We start from the raw sequence: 17,353 nt of genomic DNA on the forward strand, positions 1-17,353 counted from the left end.
TGGACTGTGAGGGACAAATACACAAAGGCAGACCTTCCAGAAACGGGCTAAGTTGAAATTCTGACCCTGTACCCAGTCGATTGGGTCCATGCTCAAGCCAGCACAGCAGCAAGGATAGCTGTAGTGGCCAACCTCTAGGGCTAAAATGCCTACTGCATAGGACAGGGGGTCTACAGCCTTTCGCTCTCCAGATGTGCTGCATTCAAACTCCTGTCAGCCCAAGCCAATATAGCTAATGGTGAGGGATTATGGAGCCCTAGCCTAGGGGAACATTGAACATGGTGCTTTCCATGCCTGTGATGGCCCCAATGTTAACCCCAATGGTTAACAGCTTTTGAATACTTTTGACTGAAGGCTTTCACTAAAGGCACTTATTCTGCACGTATCTGCTGATATTGTCATTTTAAAGAACCAGTACCTTGGCCTGAGTATTCATACGTTTCTCTACTGTGAGAATCCTTTTTTTCAGCGGGGTTTTGAATGACCCTGTCTGAGGAAAACACACTAATGGGGGCGCAGAATAACACCAGAGTTACATGTGAACAGGATGGAATGAAAGGTGTGTACTGGTATGGTGGGACAGCAACTTCTTCTCATACACAAATATATCTGTATAGTGTGCCTCCACCTGCTAGAAGCATAAAAGGGAGCTATAGGTACTCTCAAGAACGAACCTCTTGCAACCCAATAATAACTTGCTGTAAACCCTTTACAAAGTACCTACAAAAAAAGTACTGGAATGCGGAGTGGTTGTCGTGGTCTTTTGTTTGAATATTTTGGCGGAACTTATGCTTGTTTAGGAAGCACTGTTAACACTGTTTTGCTGTTAGATCCATTTTAATTGTTAAAGGCCTATGTCATTTTTGCATCTGTCCCTATTTTCGCCATTGAAGTTGCTTAACATTCTAGTCCAGATTGTGACTCCTCACTAGCTACCCTTTCAGAATCTAGTTTCAAATGATCCTTATTCATGGATGAGACGGCGTAAACCGTGTCTTTGCAAGTCTTGCAGTTTGATGTAGGAGCCTGGCCTTAGAAGGCCCTCTGCAACCAGTCTTTCCACCTCTGCAAGCACACAGAAGGGGCGCACACGAGCACGGTAAGAGGTAGAATTCGAAGCAACAAAAACACCAAGGCAGGGAGTGAGTGGCCACAGAGTGGGGAGATCCGAGACAACACGCAGTGGCCGTCGGTGCTATTCGCTTCCACTGGCTACACTCCTTCAAAATGTCCTGGTTTTAGTCTTGACATATAAACATGACCCTTCCTCTTTCGAAGGCGAATATGAAAAAATACATCTACCTATTCTCTTCACTGCTTCTACTTTGAATGTGCATGACCGCACTGCTCTACAGCTTACCGCCTGCTCTGTGTCAGTCATTCATGAATCAAGTCTTTATAATCCAGTGTCTTGATGTCATTTAGAAATGTGGATTTAAATCGTAGAAGGTACAATAATTTGCACCGCTTCTGGATAAACCACACTTGTAGTAAATCCTGCTGTAAAGGTCAGGCTGTTGTCCTTTCAGACAAGTTTGATTTAGCATCATGTCAACTTCATGATTGTGGAGTTACCTACCAATTTCTGAGGATCCTACAACAGAACCGTTTCTTGCTATTAAGATCCAGGTCCAACAAGAAGTTGTCAGGATTGCTACATCTGACATTAACACCCGGGTGGGGGAGGCCAGCCAAACCGGTGGTTAGGCACGCAGGCTTCAACCGCTGGTGTAAGCCTGTGTTCCAACCTGCCTGACAACTGGCTCCACCCACCATCTTTCTCCCACCCGTCCCCTTTTATTTTTAACTCCCCTCCCCAACTTACCCTTTTGCAGCAACACTCGCTGCAGCACTTCCTCTCTGTGCAGAAGGGCCGCAATGGAAAGGTAAGACGTACGGCGCCCCACCGTCCCTTTCCATGGCAGCCATGTTGGTAAAGGAGTTTCCCTTGTGCATCCCGCTGTAGGAAGGAACATTTTTTACATTTTTTTTAATGTTTAAAAAAAAATGTTAAGCATTCCTGGTGGCTGCTTAGGTAACCTGGGGTGCTAATGACCTTAACACCCGATCTGGCTGGATCAGATGTTTTCGGCTCAGGGCACTCCCTAAAGGCCCTTGCTCCGCTCAGGACTTTAACTCTGGGCCCTGGGCCAATAACACCCCATCCGGCGTGCTGGATCGGGCGTCAATGCCACAATGAAGCTGCGTTTCTTACACAGCACTAGAATAAGTACAATCACATTAATACTTACAGAATCCCTTGGGCTGTTCAATTGTCAGGCATAGGTTCCATCTTAGAACCACTATCCAAATTTACAGATTTCTTTTTGTGACATGTTCCTAGATATCATTCATCAAAGCTGCCACTGGCATTAAAAATCATTGATGAATGTCATTTGAAGACTCTGCTAATCGCTTCATTACCTGTGATATAGAATCTCTCTACACCAGTATACTACAGCACCACACTATTGAAATTGTAAAATATCTTGATCCCTAGCCTCACCATCTGAGAGAAGAGATGCGTAACGTCATCCCCTGTGCATTGAGATGATGCCATTTCTTTATGGGTGGTGTTCAAATCAGTGGCACAGCAATAGGTGGTACCATAGCCGCTCTTTTAAGAGAACTGTTTACACTGTTACCCATCTCTTCCTCAAAAAAAATTCACAATGTTCAATGCAGTGATTCAATGTTGAACCGCTGCATTGAAGACCTACTGAAAGTTGTGGAAGGTTACCTCCTTTCTGGAATGGCTCAATAATTGTCTTGGGTTCACCAGCCATATTGGTCGACTAGAGGTTTATTTTCTTGATCTCACTTTTTACTCTCAGCATATACTAAACCCATGGCCAGAAATTGAGTATTTGGTGTTGGTAGCTTCTATTCTCGCAGCCTAAGGATAGTTTACCCTATGGTAAGTTCTTAAAGCAACAGTTATATAAACGTTCTGCCTCGGTTCTACTCTAGTTTGTCCATCTAGATGGACAAGTTAACTAGCTGTGGTTACCCAAGCAGATTAGTAAAGTGACAAATGAGCTAGGAATAATCACAGGGAGGCACTTTTAGAGATGTCTGCTAGCACATAACAAATGGATTTAATTGGTGTTCAAATGCATTCATGCCTTTCAGATAATAGGAAAATCATCCTAAAACATTGGTCGATCTGAACTGCAGTAGCCCTGGTTTGCTGTTGGTAGCACTAATCTAAAGGATTACCTTGTTCATACAGAAGTGACATCCAACACATTTAATAGTCGACTCACTCTTACCGAAAGATGGGGTTTGCCATGTCCCTTTGGGATCTATTCAGTTCTTCACTTAACGTGGTAAAGAAATGGATATGGGTTTCAAATCACAGTTGAAACAACTTGTACTCACCAATTACAATAGCAGCAGAGAGATGTGCATGTTATTCATTGTGCATGTCACTTGGTGTACTGCGGAATTACGAGTAAGATGCATTTCTATGAGTAAGATTAAGATCTGTATAGGTGAACACAGAAGCTGTATATGCAAAGTCCATGTGGCAACTCCACTGGTCAAGCATTTCCTAGAGAAAAACTACTCGAACGGTTTGTCCTGGTCCATTCCTGCATCTGTGGATCCATGTCCTCTGGGTGAGAAACTTCTTTTTGAGCTGGAATGCCTCATTTTCAAGACTCTCGCACACATTACTGGACTCAATGAATAGATCCACAGTAAGTCCATGAGCAGTATTCTTTAATGTGTAAACAAGTATTTTAGGTCCGTTTTAGTACTGGATTTGTTTTGGTTTACCACCAATATTTGCAAGCCACTTATTTTTCTCTTTGGTTATTTTTCTTTTAAAAAAAAATATTTTTCACTACCGCTTTCCCCTGTACTCCACTTAACCAATCTTTAACTGTTTTTAATCTTTTTTCTCTAAATTTCCCCCCTTTTTTTCATCAATTTTTATTTTTTACATTTCCCTGCTCCCTGTTGTTTTTTTGTTGTTGCTATTATATCGCCCATGGATACAATCTCGGTTTTAGTATTGTGCTTCCAGCATGGCCGCCCCGGCTATCTTGTTCATCCGTCTCGTTTCCCTTTAAACAAACATGAATTGTGCCACCTTGGCCAGCCATTTATATGCTTGGTATCGGTCTAGTGGTTGTCTTTAACAGCAGCAATTTCCCCTTTTAACCATGTTTCCTGTGCGGTGTCCGTTTTTAATGGAAATCGCAACCTGCATGCTGCACATAGGAGCACTCCTAACCATAAATAGCAACGTCTATCCACTGAAAATATTTGCTCTCGCCTGCTTATTTCTTTACTATTTAATTTTGTTGGGGTGCTTCAAATGTACCTTACTGTTTCTCACCTCATCTTAAATTCACGTTCCCATTTTAACTGTCCATTGTTTACTTTTTACTTTTTATGGCCAGTGCGACTGCCTCCTTTTCAAAAACGTTTTGTAATTTTTCTCAAGTTTTGTCCACAGATCCTTCTGAACTACTGTGCATATTTCTCAGTTCCCACATGTGGATAGTCTTCCTCTAAGGGCGCTTTAAAACACAATTTACTTGATGTATAAGCACCTTACCAAATGCACACTAAATGAATAAAATACTTCCCTTTCTATTTTTTGGCAATTGTTGATGATTTCTGTCCCATGTCACTCCCCTCTTTGTTTAGACTCTATAGAGCCGGGTCACGCTTTTTGTACCCTTAAGGGAATTCAATTATTTGATTGGAGTTTCTGGTGTGAACTGTCTCAATAGAGGTAAATAGGTGGAGAAAAGTAAGATAATCTGTCAATTAACTTCCTGTCAGTGTGTAGTTATTACACAAACTGTTTCTTTTTTGTCAACCCTCACCAATGTTTGTATGTCTCTATAGGCAGGTTGCTTTATAAATGTATTTTGTATAGACACCAATAACTATTTGCCCTAGAAGGAGGCTTTGTATGTCTTAAGGGACTGATATATTTAGGGCTCTGTATACGCATCTTAATGTGTTTTTATAATGTGTGCCTTTGGTTTGTTAACCAACATGTACTTAATCACATTTTTGAGTTTGGGATGTTTTGCTATATAACGGCAATCTTGCAATAATCGTTTTTGTGGGTTGTATTACTTTTTTCGGCATTTGAGTTGAGAAATTTGGATTTTTCTGTCTTCAGATTTTTTTCACACTGTCCACCAGACGTCCTTGTCCTTTTGTATTCTGATTTTGGGCGTTTCTCAGGAAGTCATGTAGTCATACTTTTCCTGACCTATTGCTTGCCATTCGTCCCCATTGTTTGACCGTGCATTTTCTAGAGTCACATTTTTCTGCTTACTTCTGTATATTGTGACTGAGTAGTCTGGTTCATGATGGCATAAGCATCAAATGGCGCTGCACTTGAAGGTATACTGTAAAGGTGTACTGTAAAATGTGGAGTGGATGGAAAACCCTGAATTGCTAGGTCCCTAATGGAACACTCCACACTGACTAAGTTCCCTTAACGTAGAACATGTCATTAAAGACCATACAGAAAACGTATTTAGGGGCAGTGCCAAGTTTGCGAAGCTCAAAAACATGTTTTGGTGTGCGATTGTGATGCACCTTAATGGAGGGGGAAGTGCAATGACTACATACCCTTTTAGTAAACCAAAATGAAGGCTTTGCTTTTAATTGCAGGAAGGGGGGTTGAAGAAACTAGGCTGCTCTTGTTTAGTGAATCTTCTCTAACACGCATTCTTTCTCATACACAGAACCGAGAGCTCCAGATCATGCGGAAGCTGGACCATTGCAACATCGTCCGATTGCGCTACTTCTTTTACTCCAGCGGTGAGAAGGTGGGTTGTACTCTCCATGAAGCTCTTAAACATGAATGCCCTCCTCGTAGTACCAAGCTAAAGAGAACACTTAATGTCTGGTGTTGAGCAAACTAGTTCTCTTGTCCTTTTGGGCAGAATTGTATTCTTCCGATCTTTTCCATTCTCGCTGTCGTTGTTTATCCACCTGGGTGAGCAGTGTCGCTGGAATTGGAGCAAGCACTAGCTGATTTTCGCTCCAAATTGTTTGATGTGCTCAGTCATAAAGAGATGTTGAGGTTTTTACTGTAAGAAATGTCTTTTATAGCAACTGCTTGCGGTTTCATCTGTGAAAGGTGCAGCTTCTTGTATCTTTACCTCTAAAGTTGTAGCCTTCTATCCAAAGTTATGCCTCCCATATGCGTGTCTTATATTATTTGCACCTCACTAACCTGTTCCCAGTTCTACATGGTGCCTCATACTATACACATTGATTTGACACTCGTGCTGCAGGGGAACACCACCAGGTCCATCACTCCCTGCATGATCACCATATGAACACTAACCCTTTCCCGCCAGATTCACAAAACGGCTGAATAACGCACACATGGCTCCATACACAATGTATGTAGAAACATACCAGCACATAGTAAACTGGCTCTCCCAGTCTGCACTCCTCAACACCTTGTGTTTAGCTTCTTGCTCCCACTCATCTTGTGCTATACGAGACCCCTTAAAGTTGCACATCTACTGGGGCATGTAACCAGCGGTGTAGCTGCTGCATGCTGACTTATTTATTTCTTTGTGCTTGGGATATAGCCTTCCTGTACTTCCTCCCAAGTTTACCTTTTCACACTTTAGAAGAAAGCTAAGCCTGTTGCCTGAACCTTACATTAAAGGCACACCTGCAAGGAGGCGCGGTGGGGGTATTGTGAGGGGTCAGAATATGAGGCGGACAACTTGGTGAAGGTTTTTCAGAAGATGCCATTTTATTAACTTCAAAGGTTGGGTAAATGCCTCACTATCCCTACCCTTTTCTTTTAAAATGTGTTTATTGGTTTAGTAACATGAGGTAACAAACTGATATCATTAGAGATTGGTCAAGCATATCAAGGTAATAACCACAACCCTACCCCACCCATCTCCCACCCCCGAGACCACGTTTAGTTCACTGTTCCTCTCTAGTCTGTGCCCGTGTCCGGGCAACCCTCTACTCCGCTCAGTATCCTCCACCTTAGGGTGGAGCAAGGGCACTGTCAGGGCCACCCAACGGTGTAGTTCCTCGCTGGAATCTAGTCTGTGCACATGGATAGGCGTTTCCCACGCTGCGGTTTCAGCTGTAATCCACTTCGTAAGGTCTCCCCACCATAGGGGCATATGTGGACCTCTGGGGCTTTTCCACCCCATGGCAATACGTCTTTTGTCAGTTATGTATATAAGATCTGTGAGCTTGGTTAGGGGTTTGTTCTTCCTGTTTCGCCTATATCTGCCCAGGATACAGGCCGTAGGCTCGTCCACCTCAACTTCGATGTCTGCGCCGGCCACTCTGTCCTTCAGTTGTGACCAGAACTCCCTAATCACTGGACAGCCCCAGAACATGAGTCATTCCTGCCCTGGGTTCACTGCATTTGGGGCATAATTGGGTTCCAGCACCTGTGAATCTGGATATGGCTTCAGGTGTGAGGTACGCTCTATTGGTGATGTAGAGCTAGATAAGCTCTACATCACCAATAGGAGAGTTTTCCAGCTCCCACCTCGTGTAGAAAAGGTTCTCTATGTAGTTAGTGGGGTTGGAGCCTTCAGAACCCTCTGGCAGCCCGAGGAGACGAATATTGTTCCGGCGAGCCCTCCCTTCCGCCTCCTCGGCTCTGTCCTCCAAGTTTTTGACCCTTTGCTGAAGCTCATCGACGCCTCGAAGGAGGTGAGTTTTGGATTCTGTGTTTTCCAGCGCCTCGGTTCTGCCAGCCAGGTACGGTCGTCCTGATGCAGGAGGCCCAGGTCTGTGGCAACGGCGTCGATTTTGTTTTCCATCGTTGCCTGGAAAAGCTTGATGGCTTTGAGAATCTGGGTGTTACTAGGCTCTGTAGCCGCAGCTACCGCGGGGTTAGGTTGAGCGTCCGAGACCGCCTTGTTTGGCCCTCGGAATTTGGGGATTCGCTGGCTGCAAAGGTGTCCATCGTGGTCTGGCGCTGCTTTGGCCTGCTGTTTATCCCAGACATATCGTTAGCCCAGGGCCTCACCACACAGAGTGCCGGGAGCGTAGGCGGGAGGCCGCCGGCAGCAGCCTCGGAGGGGTGTCTCGTTACCGCCGCAGGACCCACGAAGCAATGATATGAAGCTGCAGGGCAGCAGGCCAATTTCGGGAAGAAAAGGGTACCTCAGTTCCAGCAGGCGCGCTGTGCGCCGGAAAGGCCCTCCCAGTTGTCGGCTGTGGGTAGTGTGGGAGCACGGGGACTCCCCAAGGAGTGGGCCTCACGGTCCGCCGGAACGTCAGGTTGCAGGCAGGGGCCAGGTGCAGACGGGGGGGGGGGGAAGCAGCCGGGGTCTCAGCGCCCCAGGGAGGCAAGCCCAAGTTCTTGCGTTGGTCAGGCGCAGGGGGGCAGAGTAATGCGCGGCCACGGGCCCCACGCACCCAGCCGCCAATGTGTATGTCCGTGCTGGTCCTCCCCTGCGCCGCCTACCTCTGCGGCGCCGGCCGGCCACCGCTCACGCCGGGGCCTCCCGCGACTATCCAGGGCACACCTCAGCCTAGTCGCGCGCCGTAGGCAGGGGCGTTGGGGTCGGTCCTCTCAATCGATGAGTGCAGCTGTTCCTCTCCCTCCCCCAGGCCTGGCACAGATCAGCAGCCCAGGATCCTCTTCCCCCACCGGCGGGCAGCGTCCTCGGTGGTGATAGTGCACTCCGGTCTTTTGAGGGATCAGGGCGCAGGAGCCGCCATTTTGGATCTGCTCACCGACACATTTCGCACGCCGGGTAAAGGCGTTGGCCGTCACTTCTTCACCTGGGAGACGGTTTGAAAAGTTGCTGAAGAGGTTCTGCGGCGAATGGTGCTACTTGTAGGGTTCCGGAGCACGTTAAAGTCACTTAAAACAGCTTATAATGGCACAACAGCACGGAGCTCTCAGGAGACCCGTCCGCTCAACATGGCGGTTGGCCACGCACCCCCTCACTATCCCTACCCTGACGAATATCTCCCCACCCATAATAAACTAAAGGAAACACTCATGTTTTCTGTCCATCACATTTATACATAAACCAACTTAAGGTAATATATGGCAGATCAAATGCAACAAATGTAACCGTTCAGTTCACATCATGACGGTTTCTCCTTATCTGGGTAAATACCCCCTCCCCAGATTCAATCAGCATTTTGTTCAATAGTTCCAAAAGGATAAGCATTTCCTGTCTCATAACAGTTCCACTTCAGTTATCTTTTTGTTCCAACTTGATAACATAAAGTTCCAACTTGGATTTAACCAACAGTTAACAAGTGTTAAACAAAGTTCTCCTCTTTTCCACTTGCGACAAAGATCTTAAAACAACTTTTTTCATCATCAAAGAATATTTTCGTATTTCATTAGTTTCAACAAAAAGGTCTTTGTCAGGATATTTCTGTACCAGTTCACAAATCCACTTGTTTGACAATAATTCTGCAGCAGTTTACACACTTGCTTCAGTGATATTAATTTGTCAGGATGATTCTGCCTTAATCCACAACATTGGTGGTTCTTCGTCTTCAAGCATTTTAACCACACCCCAGAACTTCAATGGTCTACTCACCTGCCAGGCCTACTGCTGCAAAGTTGTATGCTCTGGTGTACTCTTCTGCCAGTCTAGGGCCAACTACAATTACTTCTGTGGTAAGGGTTAGCTTCACACAGGTTAGCAATGTCTATTGCTTATTGCTCCACAACATCAAGTTTAAAAATGTCTCCACGGGAAACGAGAACCACACGGTGCTGTTTGTTACACAGTTGTGATTGCCACACTCGATACAAGTCATCTTCACTACTTCTGAATACCTTCTATCAGAAGGGCAGCCCTCGTGCCAATCCTGTTTCTCCCCTTCCACACTAACCAAATGCTGATAATGATTCTCACTTTCGTACACTTGTTTGACTTTGGCGATGTGGGTTTAAGCAACTTCCTCTTATGACTTCCTTTACATATGGGCAATAATCTTTACAAACACTGACATTCCCAAATGCCTGTTTTGGCTTGGGCAATTCTAGTTCTTTATAAATTGCCTTGGTATGTTTCTCTTTTTTTTTTTATTTTATTAAAACTGTTTTAATCACTTTGGTTCACAGGTTACAACATTAGTGTAGCACATTTCCAATGCATCAATATACTGTCCAAGGATTTATGCTTTAACATCAATAAAATAAGGTAAAACACAAAATTACATATTGCTCTTCATTGCTTGCACCCAAAGGGGAGCTTTGTATGCCCCCAGCATCCTCAGGTGTAGGCCTTTATCCCTAAAAGGCTGTAGCTTGCCTTCCTGTGCCTCTGTAGTCCTCTTCTTCGTCCCAGTACTTTAAGAATTGTGGGACATGGCGTCCACAATGTCAAATGTGCTTTTTCAACAGTTTCTATTTTACAATAGGCCATTAGAAGGTTGGGGTCTTGGGAAAAGTTATACAAGAGGGTCTTCCACTCTTTCTGACCTGCTCCCCTCCACCCCCCACGTGATTCTCCCGCAGAAGACCACCCCCTAATGTAGAGGATAGGATATTCTATACAGTCATGATTTTGTGATTATACTGTCCCAAGACCAACGTGAGGTGTCTTTTTGTAAGATAAACTGTATTGAAACCGGTTTGGTTTTCCGGACGGCACTATGTTTTTGGGGTTCTGCAGTTTTAAGCCCATCCGTAAGAGGCACAGAAGTGGTAGAGAAATTTGGAATTAATCTACGGTAATAACCAACTAACCCCAAGAATGCCCTTAATTCCTTTAGTCTTTGGAGCTGGTGTTTCATTAACAGCTTTAACCTTTTCAGTTCACCCACAAATAAACGCAGCTTTTACTGCAGATCTAGCTAGATGACATTTCTTCGGGTTCGCAGTGAGCCCAGCTTTTCATAAACTGGTATAAATGTGACATATGTTCAGGCCATGTTTTTCTATGAATAATGCCATCAATGTAGACCACACAGAATGACAAATATGGACTCGCCTGGTCCATAAATCTCTGAAAATAGCAGAGGTTCCGTGTAACCCAAAAGACATCACTTTGAATTGCGACGGCCCAAGAGGAGTAGAAAAGGCTGTTTTGGGATTATCTATGGGATTAACTGGCACCTGCCAAAGACCCTTCGTCGGGTCAATAGTCAAAATATATACGGCACCACCCAATCTGTCAATTAAGTAATCTATCCTGGGTACGGGGCTGTCAAACTGATAGCTCATTGACCTTCCTAAAATCAATGCAGAACCTCCAGGGATTATCTGGTTTTTCAACCAATACAATAGATGACCGTGGACTTTGATGGTTCTATAATGTCTGCTTTTTCTCATAGCCTCCATCTCCTCGGGGATAATTTGTTTTCTGCTCTCAGGGATTCCATATGGTTTCTGGTGAACTACCTGCCCCAGGGGATATACTACTTTTACTCTTCCTGATTCAGTTCTAAACACATCTAGAAATTGCAGTAATGGGTCTAATGAATCTTGTTTGTTTCTGGGGTATGTCAGTAGAAATTAACTGGTTAGCATCACTTTCTGAAGACAATAAATAAGCGTGTTAATGACTGAAGTATCTTCTAGTGGATCTTCCTTCCATTTCGTAAGTAAATTGATATGGTGATATGGTATGTATGAGATTTGATTTTTCTATCAGGCTGAGAAACTTTGTGGCCCTTCGAAGGCAGGGTTGGCTGAAGACCACGAACTTTAGAGTAGATGTGCAGTCCACGGTTGTGGACATGCCCTTCGATGGAGACAACCTCTTCAGGAAGGCAGTAGATGACTTTCCAGGCTATCCAGGCAGATGATATGCTTTCTGGGGACCCTGCAGCAAAGGTCATCCTTCTGGTCCCAGTGGGGGAGTTTTTCCAAGTCTTCAAGGGGTACTCTACCCCCCAACATCAGCTCTCCCACTCCTCCACCCAGGAAGCCTACAGGGGCAACTCCCAGGCCTCCGGCAGAGGAGGTCAATTTAGTCATCGTCTCCAGGATGCAGACACCCAAGAAGGGCTAAACCGGCCATGGATCCGCCCCCTCGCACCCCAGTGGGAGGCCGACTATCGAACTTTGCTAAGGAGTGGAGCAAGATCACTATGGACAAATGGGTGCTGGATGTTCAAGAGGGGCACACTTAAGAATTCCAAGGCAGGTGCCCACTCATTCCTCCTGTCACACGTCAAGGACTTTACATGGCCCAAATACAACAGGAGGTTCAGGCCATGTTGAGAAAAGGGGCAATAGATCCGGTCCCTCTGTGCCTCTGTGGCTCTCGTGTACTCCAGATACTTTCTGGTAAGGAAGAAGTCAGGAGGGTGGCGGCCGATCCTGGACAAAAGGCAGCTAAACAAGTACATCTAGTCATCTAGTCACCAAAAAAAACTCAGGATAGTCAGGCTGCAGCAGGTTCTCAAACCGCTGGAGGAGGGGCATTTTCTAGCGACTCTCGTCCCTGTCCTGGAGGATCCATATTTCTACATCCTCATTCATCGCAAGCACCTGAAGTCCCTGCGTTTTGTCATCTAGGGGCAAGACTAATTCAAGGCCCTGCCTTTGGCCTAAAATCCGCTCTAAAGGGTGTTGACAAAATATTCGGCCCTGTTGGCGGCGCCGCTATACTTTAGGGGATACACTTGTACCTGAATCTGGACGGCTGGCTTGTTCGATCCCGCTATTACGGGCTTGCGACCAAGCCACGGCAGAGCCCGTACATCTTCGGACTGACTCGGTTTCTCCATCTATCCGAAATCCTACGTGCTGCTGACGCAGAACGTAAAGTTCCTGTGCACCCGGCTCAACACAGAAAAAGACTTTCGGAAGACGTCTCAGCTGTTTATCAATTTTATTTTTCCGGTGGGACCCAGGAAGGTGCTGTTTAATTCTTCCATATCAAGGTGGCTCTCTTCCTGCATCATGCAACGTCATCGTCTGGCCAACCGCCCTCTTCTAGGCCGGCCTATCGCAGCGACAACCTCTCTATCTGGTGTTCCCCTGCTCGACATCTGCATGGCCACTACGTGGAGCTCTACCCACACCTTCATGAGACTCTACTGCGTCGAGAGGGATTCCAGGGAGGAGTCCTGGGTTGTCATAGTAGTGCTGCGCAACCGGTTTGCGAGGCGAGTCTGTTCCAGGAGTACCTGTATTGCTTCTGTGAGACTTGCAACCTCCCGTGGTTTTGCATATGTACTGCTGTGTAATCGTATTCATGAGCATGTGAATCCATGCAAGACCCCATGCTAGAGAAGGTACAGGTTATTTACCTGTAACTCTTGTTATCCAGCATGGGTCTTTCATGGATTCCCATGTGAACCGTCCCTCCTTCCCCTCTGGCTCTTCTTGGTTCATACTGCCACTTTACGTGTGCTCCCAAATCTGAAGATGGCCACCAGGAGTGGAGCTTAGGAGGACGAGTGTTATTGTCTGCGGGCAGTATGACCCAAAAGACACTGATGGCTTATAGAGGGTAGGAGCTGTTTTAAGCTTAAAGCAAAACTTTTTTACTGAGGAGTCCCAGCCAGACCCATGCTAGAGCACAAGAGTTACAGGTAAGCAACTAATTCCTTTCCTATCAACCCCGTCACTATCGCTAGTGTTTCCTTTCTACAATCTACGCTCTGACGACACCCGGGCAAGGCCACAATATGCCAATTTATCAGACTAGCCCAGCAGTACGACTACTGCAATGGTGATGGGTGCAGTATAACTGGATTTACAGAATGTAACATTGTGCTAATCACTGTATTGAAAGACAGTACTTTAGGTTTTTCAACATACCCAAAGCGCTCTGTAAGTTTGCCTATGTGTATATTGTTTAAACCTAAACTCTCCAGGTATTTATTCTGTGCAGCTCTCGCCATTCAATTGTGGTATTTAGAGGGTTGAAAAGAGCTTGTAATCCCAGAAAACACCAGTATTTGACAATATAAAATTACAATTCTCATGATAAATCACGGTGTGTGCGCGTATCTGTATGTATATTTATATAATCTATCCAAATTGTGAGATGTCAAATGTTATATAATAAGTGATATGAAGGTGGAATTTGCAGGAACTAGGCATCAAAGTCCTAATAAATACCAGCCCACATTGTATCCTTAAAGTTTTAGTTGTAAAACTCAGGAAACGTAACTGCACATTCCATTTTATACATGCCATGCTAGTTTAACATTTTCCATTATGCTTCAGGCGTAGTCTTGCTTAAGTGTAGTACACACACTCTAATTCCTAGCAGTCAAACGTGGGCACATTCTGATACGATATTTATTCATAACGTGCCTGTACACAAGTGTTTCTAGGCGTGACAAGAAAAGGAAGGGGAGACAAAACAAACTATTTTAATAGGCCTTGCTTCATTCAGATCGTGCGGGGGGATTGGGGGTCGGGGGGAGAGAAGTGCCAGGGGGGTGAAGGTGGGATGGTGCATTAGGCAAAGCTCAAGGAAGTGCTGCTGGGCTGGCCGGCTCGTGTAAGTAAAATGAGGCAGGGGACTTTAGGGTTGCAGATAGTTGCTAAGTGCGTGGTAGGCTAGGAGGCAGTGCAAGGGGTTACTGGTCGTGAAGGAGCCTGGTGCCCGGTAAGGTTCAGAGGTTGGCTAGGTAACCAGTTAGCGCAGCAGACTAGTATATCAATTGGGGAGAGAGCGAAGGGATAAGTGAAAGGGAAGGTCTTGAGTTGCTTCCGGAACCTTAGGTTGTCCTGCTCAAGTTTGAGAGGCAGGGAAGCGGTTCCAGGGGGAGGCGCTAGCTCAGGATAGAGATCTACCCCGACTATGCCTGGAGAAGCATTTGAGTTGGAGGTGGATGAGCAGAGGGCTTGGTGGAAAATGCTTAGGAAGAGAGAAGTGGATGTAGTGTGGACCCGAGACCCAGAATGTCTTGAGGACAATGCAGAGGGTCTTGGACTTGATCCTTGCAGCCAAGGGAGCCAGTGGCGAGATGCAATCCCTGGACTTGAGGCCAAGGACAAGTCTTGCAGTCCTGTTCTGGATTAGTTGCAAAGGGCAAAGAGTTAGAGGCAGGCAGATTTATAAAGAGGCTGTCGTGGTAGTCCAGCCTAGCAAGAACTAGAGTTCTGGAGACACTGAGCTTCTGGGCGAAAGTGAGAAAAGGAAGAATAACTCTGAGGAGGTGCAGCCGATGGTGGGACGACTTAGAGATGTACGTGATGTGAGGAGAGAAGGAGAGGGTGGAGTCAAGGATGACACAAGATTTTGTTTGCTTTTTTGCCTCACAGGATGGTGCAGGTAGAGGGTCGAAGGAGGGTGGCCAGAGTGAGAGGGAAAGTGGGAGCAGGGGTCCCAACGAGAAGGATCTGTCTTACTGGCATTAAGGCAGAGCTTGTTGGAATCGCACCGTTCCTGAATCGCGGATAGACAGTCAGGAATGAGTGAGAGTGGAGCCTAACGGAGAGCGGAGTTTCGCCTGCATAACACTGAAAGTTGGGAGAGCATTTAGAGAGGAGTTGGGCCAGAGGTGCCATGTAAAGATTGAAGAGCCAAGGTGAGAGGATAGAACCCTGGGAAACACCACATGTGGAGAGGGGCGGTGGAGAGAAAGGGCCCCATCGGAGGGAGGGTTGATTGTAGAAGGTCAACCAGGCTAGGGCCTGATCCGTTATGCCCAGTTTGTCACAGACGATTGATCAGGGTGGTGTGGTTGACTGTGTCGAAAGCAGAGGATAGATCCAGGAGGATGAGGACAGAAGGAAGGCTAGCGTCAAGATTAGAGCGCATGTCTTCACGGGTCTTCAGGGGAGCAGTTTATGTGCTCTGGCTGCTTTAAAGGCATGCTGGTGGTCATGGTGACAACCAACAAATTCAGTATAGAGAGTAAGCTAGGAGATGGCCAGCTGTTCCAGGAGTTTGCCTAGGAAAGGAGTGTCAGAGATTGGCCAGTAGTTTGTAGGAAAGGAATGATTGGCAGAAGGATTCTTAAGGAGGGGGTGCACAAGGGAGGTTTTAAGGGGAAAATTCCAGTGACAAGAGTGATTGCAGAAATCGACCAAGGTTGGAGCGAGGGTGTTGATGTGGTCCTGGTCCTGGAGGAGCAGGGGAGCATATGCTTGGATGAGACTTTTCATAGATCACTTATCTTGAAACATCGCCAGGCGAGAACACTGGCAAAGAGGAGAAAGGAGGAGGAGAGATGGCTGGAGAGGTAGAGGAGACAGGATGCCCTGAGTTTTAGTAGTGAAGTGAGAAGCAAGTGCTGTGCAAAGGGCCTGGGAGCGAACCAGGGAAGTGGAGACTGCAGCAGGATTGGCCAGCTCCTTGCAAACGTTGAAGAGTTTGGCCTTGTTGGAGGCCGCAGAGACGCAGGCTTGGATGTAAGCTCTCTTCTTGAACAGGACAGTCTGTATTGCATTTGGAGCAAACGGCAGGCCAGTTTGTCAGAGGATGAGCCCGATGCCCTCCACCTCCTCTCAGCCACCCTACACTTGCTTTAAGGGTGGTGAGGTCGAAGTCCTACCAGGAGTTGCACTTGGATTTGGGCTTCAAACGGATCCTCATGACAAGGGAAAGGAAATCAAGCGTGTTAGAGATGGAGATGCAGGAGGTTGGAGAAGGCTGTCTCAGTGCGAGTCAGCCGCAGGCGTAGGAGGAGGTGACCAGGTAGCGGCAAAGCCTCCACTGACACAGGCCTCATGGGCTGAATGACCGAGCAGGTGTGGGTGGCAGTGCTGGGGTCAGCTTCACCTGGGGACAGAGTATAAGGTGGGAGGATAGCCAGGAACCTATCTAGGAAATACTTGCGCTATTTTAGATGAATGTATTCATCTCCCACCTGTGTGCGAGAACTGCTTCACTTTGACTTGAATTGTCTTTCAATGCTTTGCATGACTATGGAGCCTTCACCTGAGATGCTCCACTTTCATCAGTGAGGGTCGCTCCACAGCACGTGCTCTTTATCAGTTTCTAATCTTTGCTATTTAGCAGACACTTGACATGGAAAAAAACACATCTGTTTATAGCTTTGCGTTTCAAGAGTCTCTTGGTGCTGTAGAAAAACTACTTGCACAGCAAATGTATTCATCCAGCCCTAGCAGACAGTTTTAAATAGGGTGCATATAGTAAGAATTTAGCAGAGCTGCTTAGCTTTCTGACTTCAAGGTATAGTAGTCTAGTTTAAGCAAATGCGCTTTTCCAAAGGGACCCATTGCACTGAATATCCAGACTCGTGAGACCATTCATTTCCCCCAGCCCATACCGTAGTTAGACAGCAGAAGCATAGACCCTTTCCCATTTGCCCAATTCGACAGACCAGTGTCTAGTACCTCTCGTCTAATATTTCTTGTGTTAATGTCTGTTAACCGCATCCTGTGCTTTAGCAATCACACAGGCCTTCGATAATGCAACTCCTAAACTTCTCAACTTGCAGCTGAATTGCTTGCGATCTGATTGGC

General features: G+C 46.1%; 1 protein-coding gene across 3 annotated transcripts in view; it reads left to right on the forward strand.

The window, feature by feature from the left end:
- GSK3B (glycogen synthase kinase 3 beta) overlaps nt 1-17,353 on the forward strand; it is a 1,215,699-nt gene that overhangs the window by 502,881 nt on the left and 695,465 nt on the right. For all 3 annotated transcript variants that reach the window (XM_069635848.1, XM_069635849.1, XM_069635850.1), the window contains exon 3: nt 5,721-5,804. In XM_069635848.1, the coding sequence (XP_069491949.1) occupies nt 5,721-5,804 (84 nt within the window). The remainder of the gene's footprint in view (nt 1-5,720; nt 5,805-17,353) is intronic.

Source organism: Ambystoma mexicanum, chromosome 7p (assembly GCF_040938575.1).
Source record: "Ambystoma mexicanum isolate Mex_15411 chromosome 7p, UKY_AmexF1_1, whole genome shotgun sequence".
NCBI lineage: Eukaryota > Metazoa > Chordata > Amphibia > Caudata > Ambystomatidae > Ambystoma > Ambystoma mexicanum.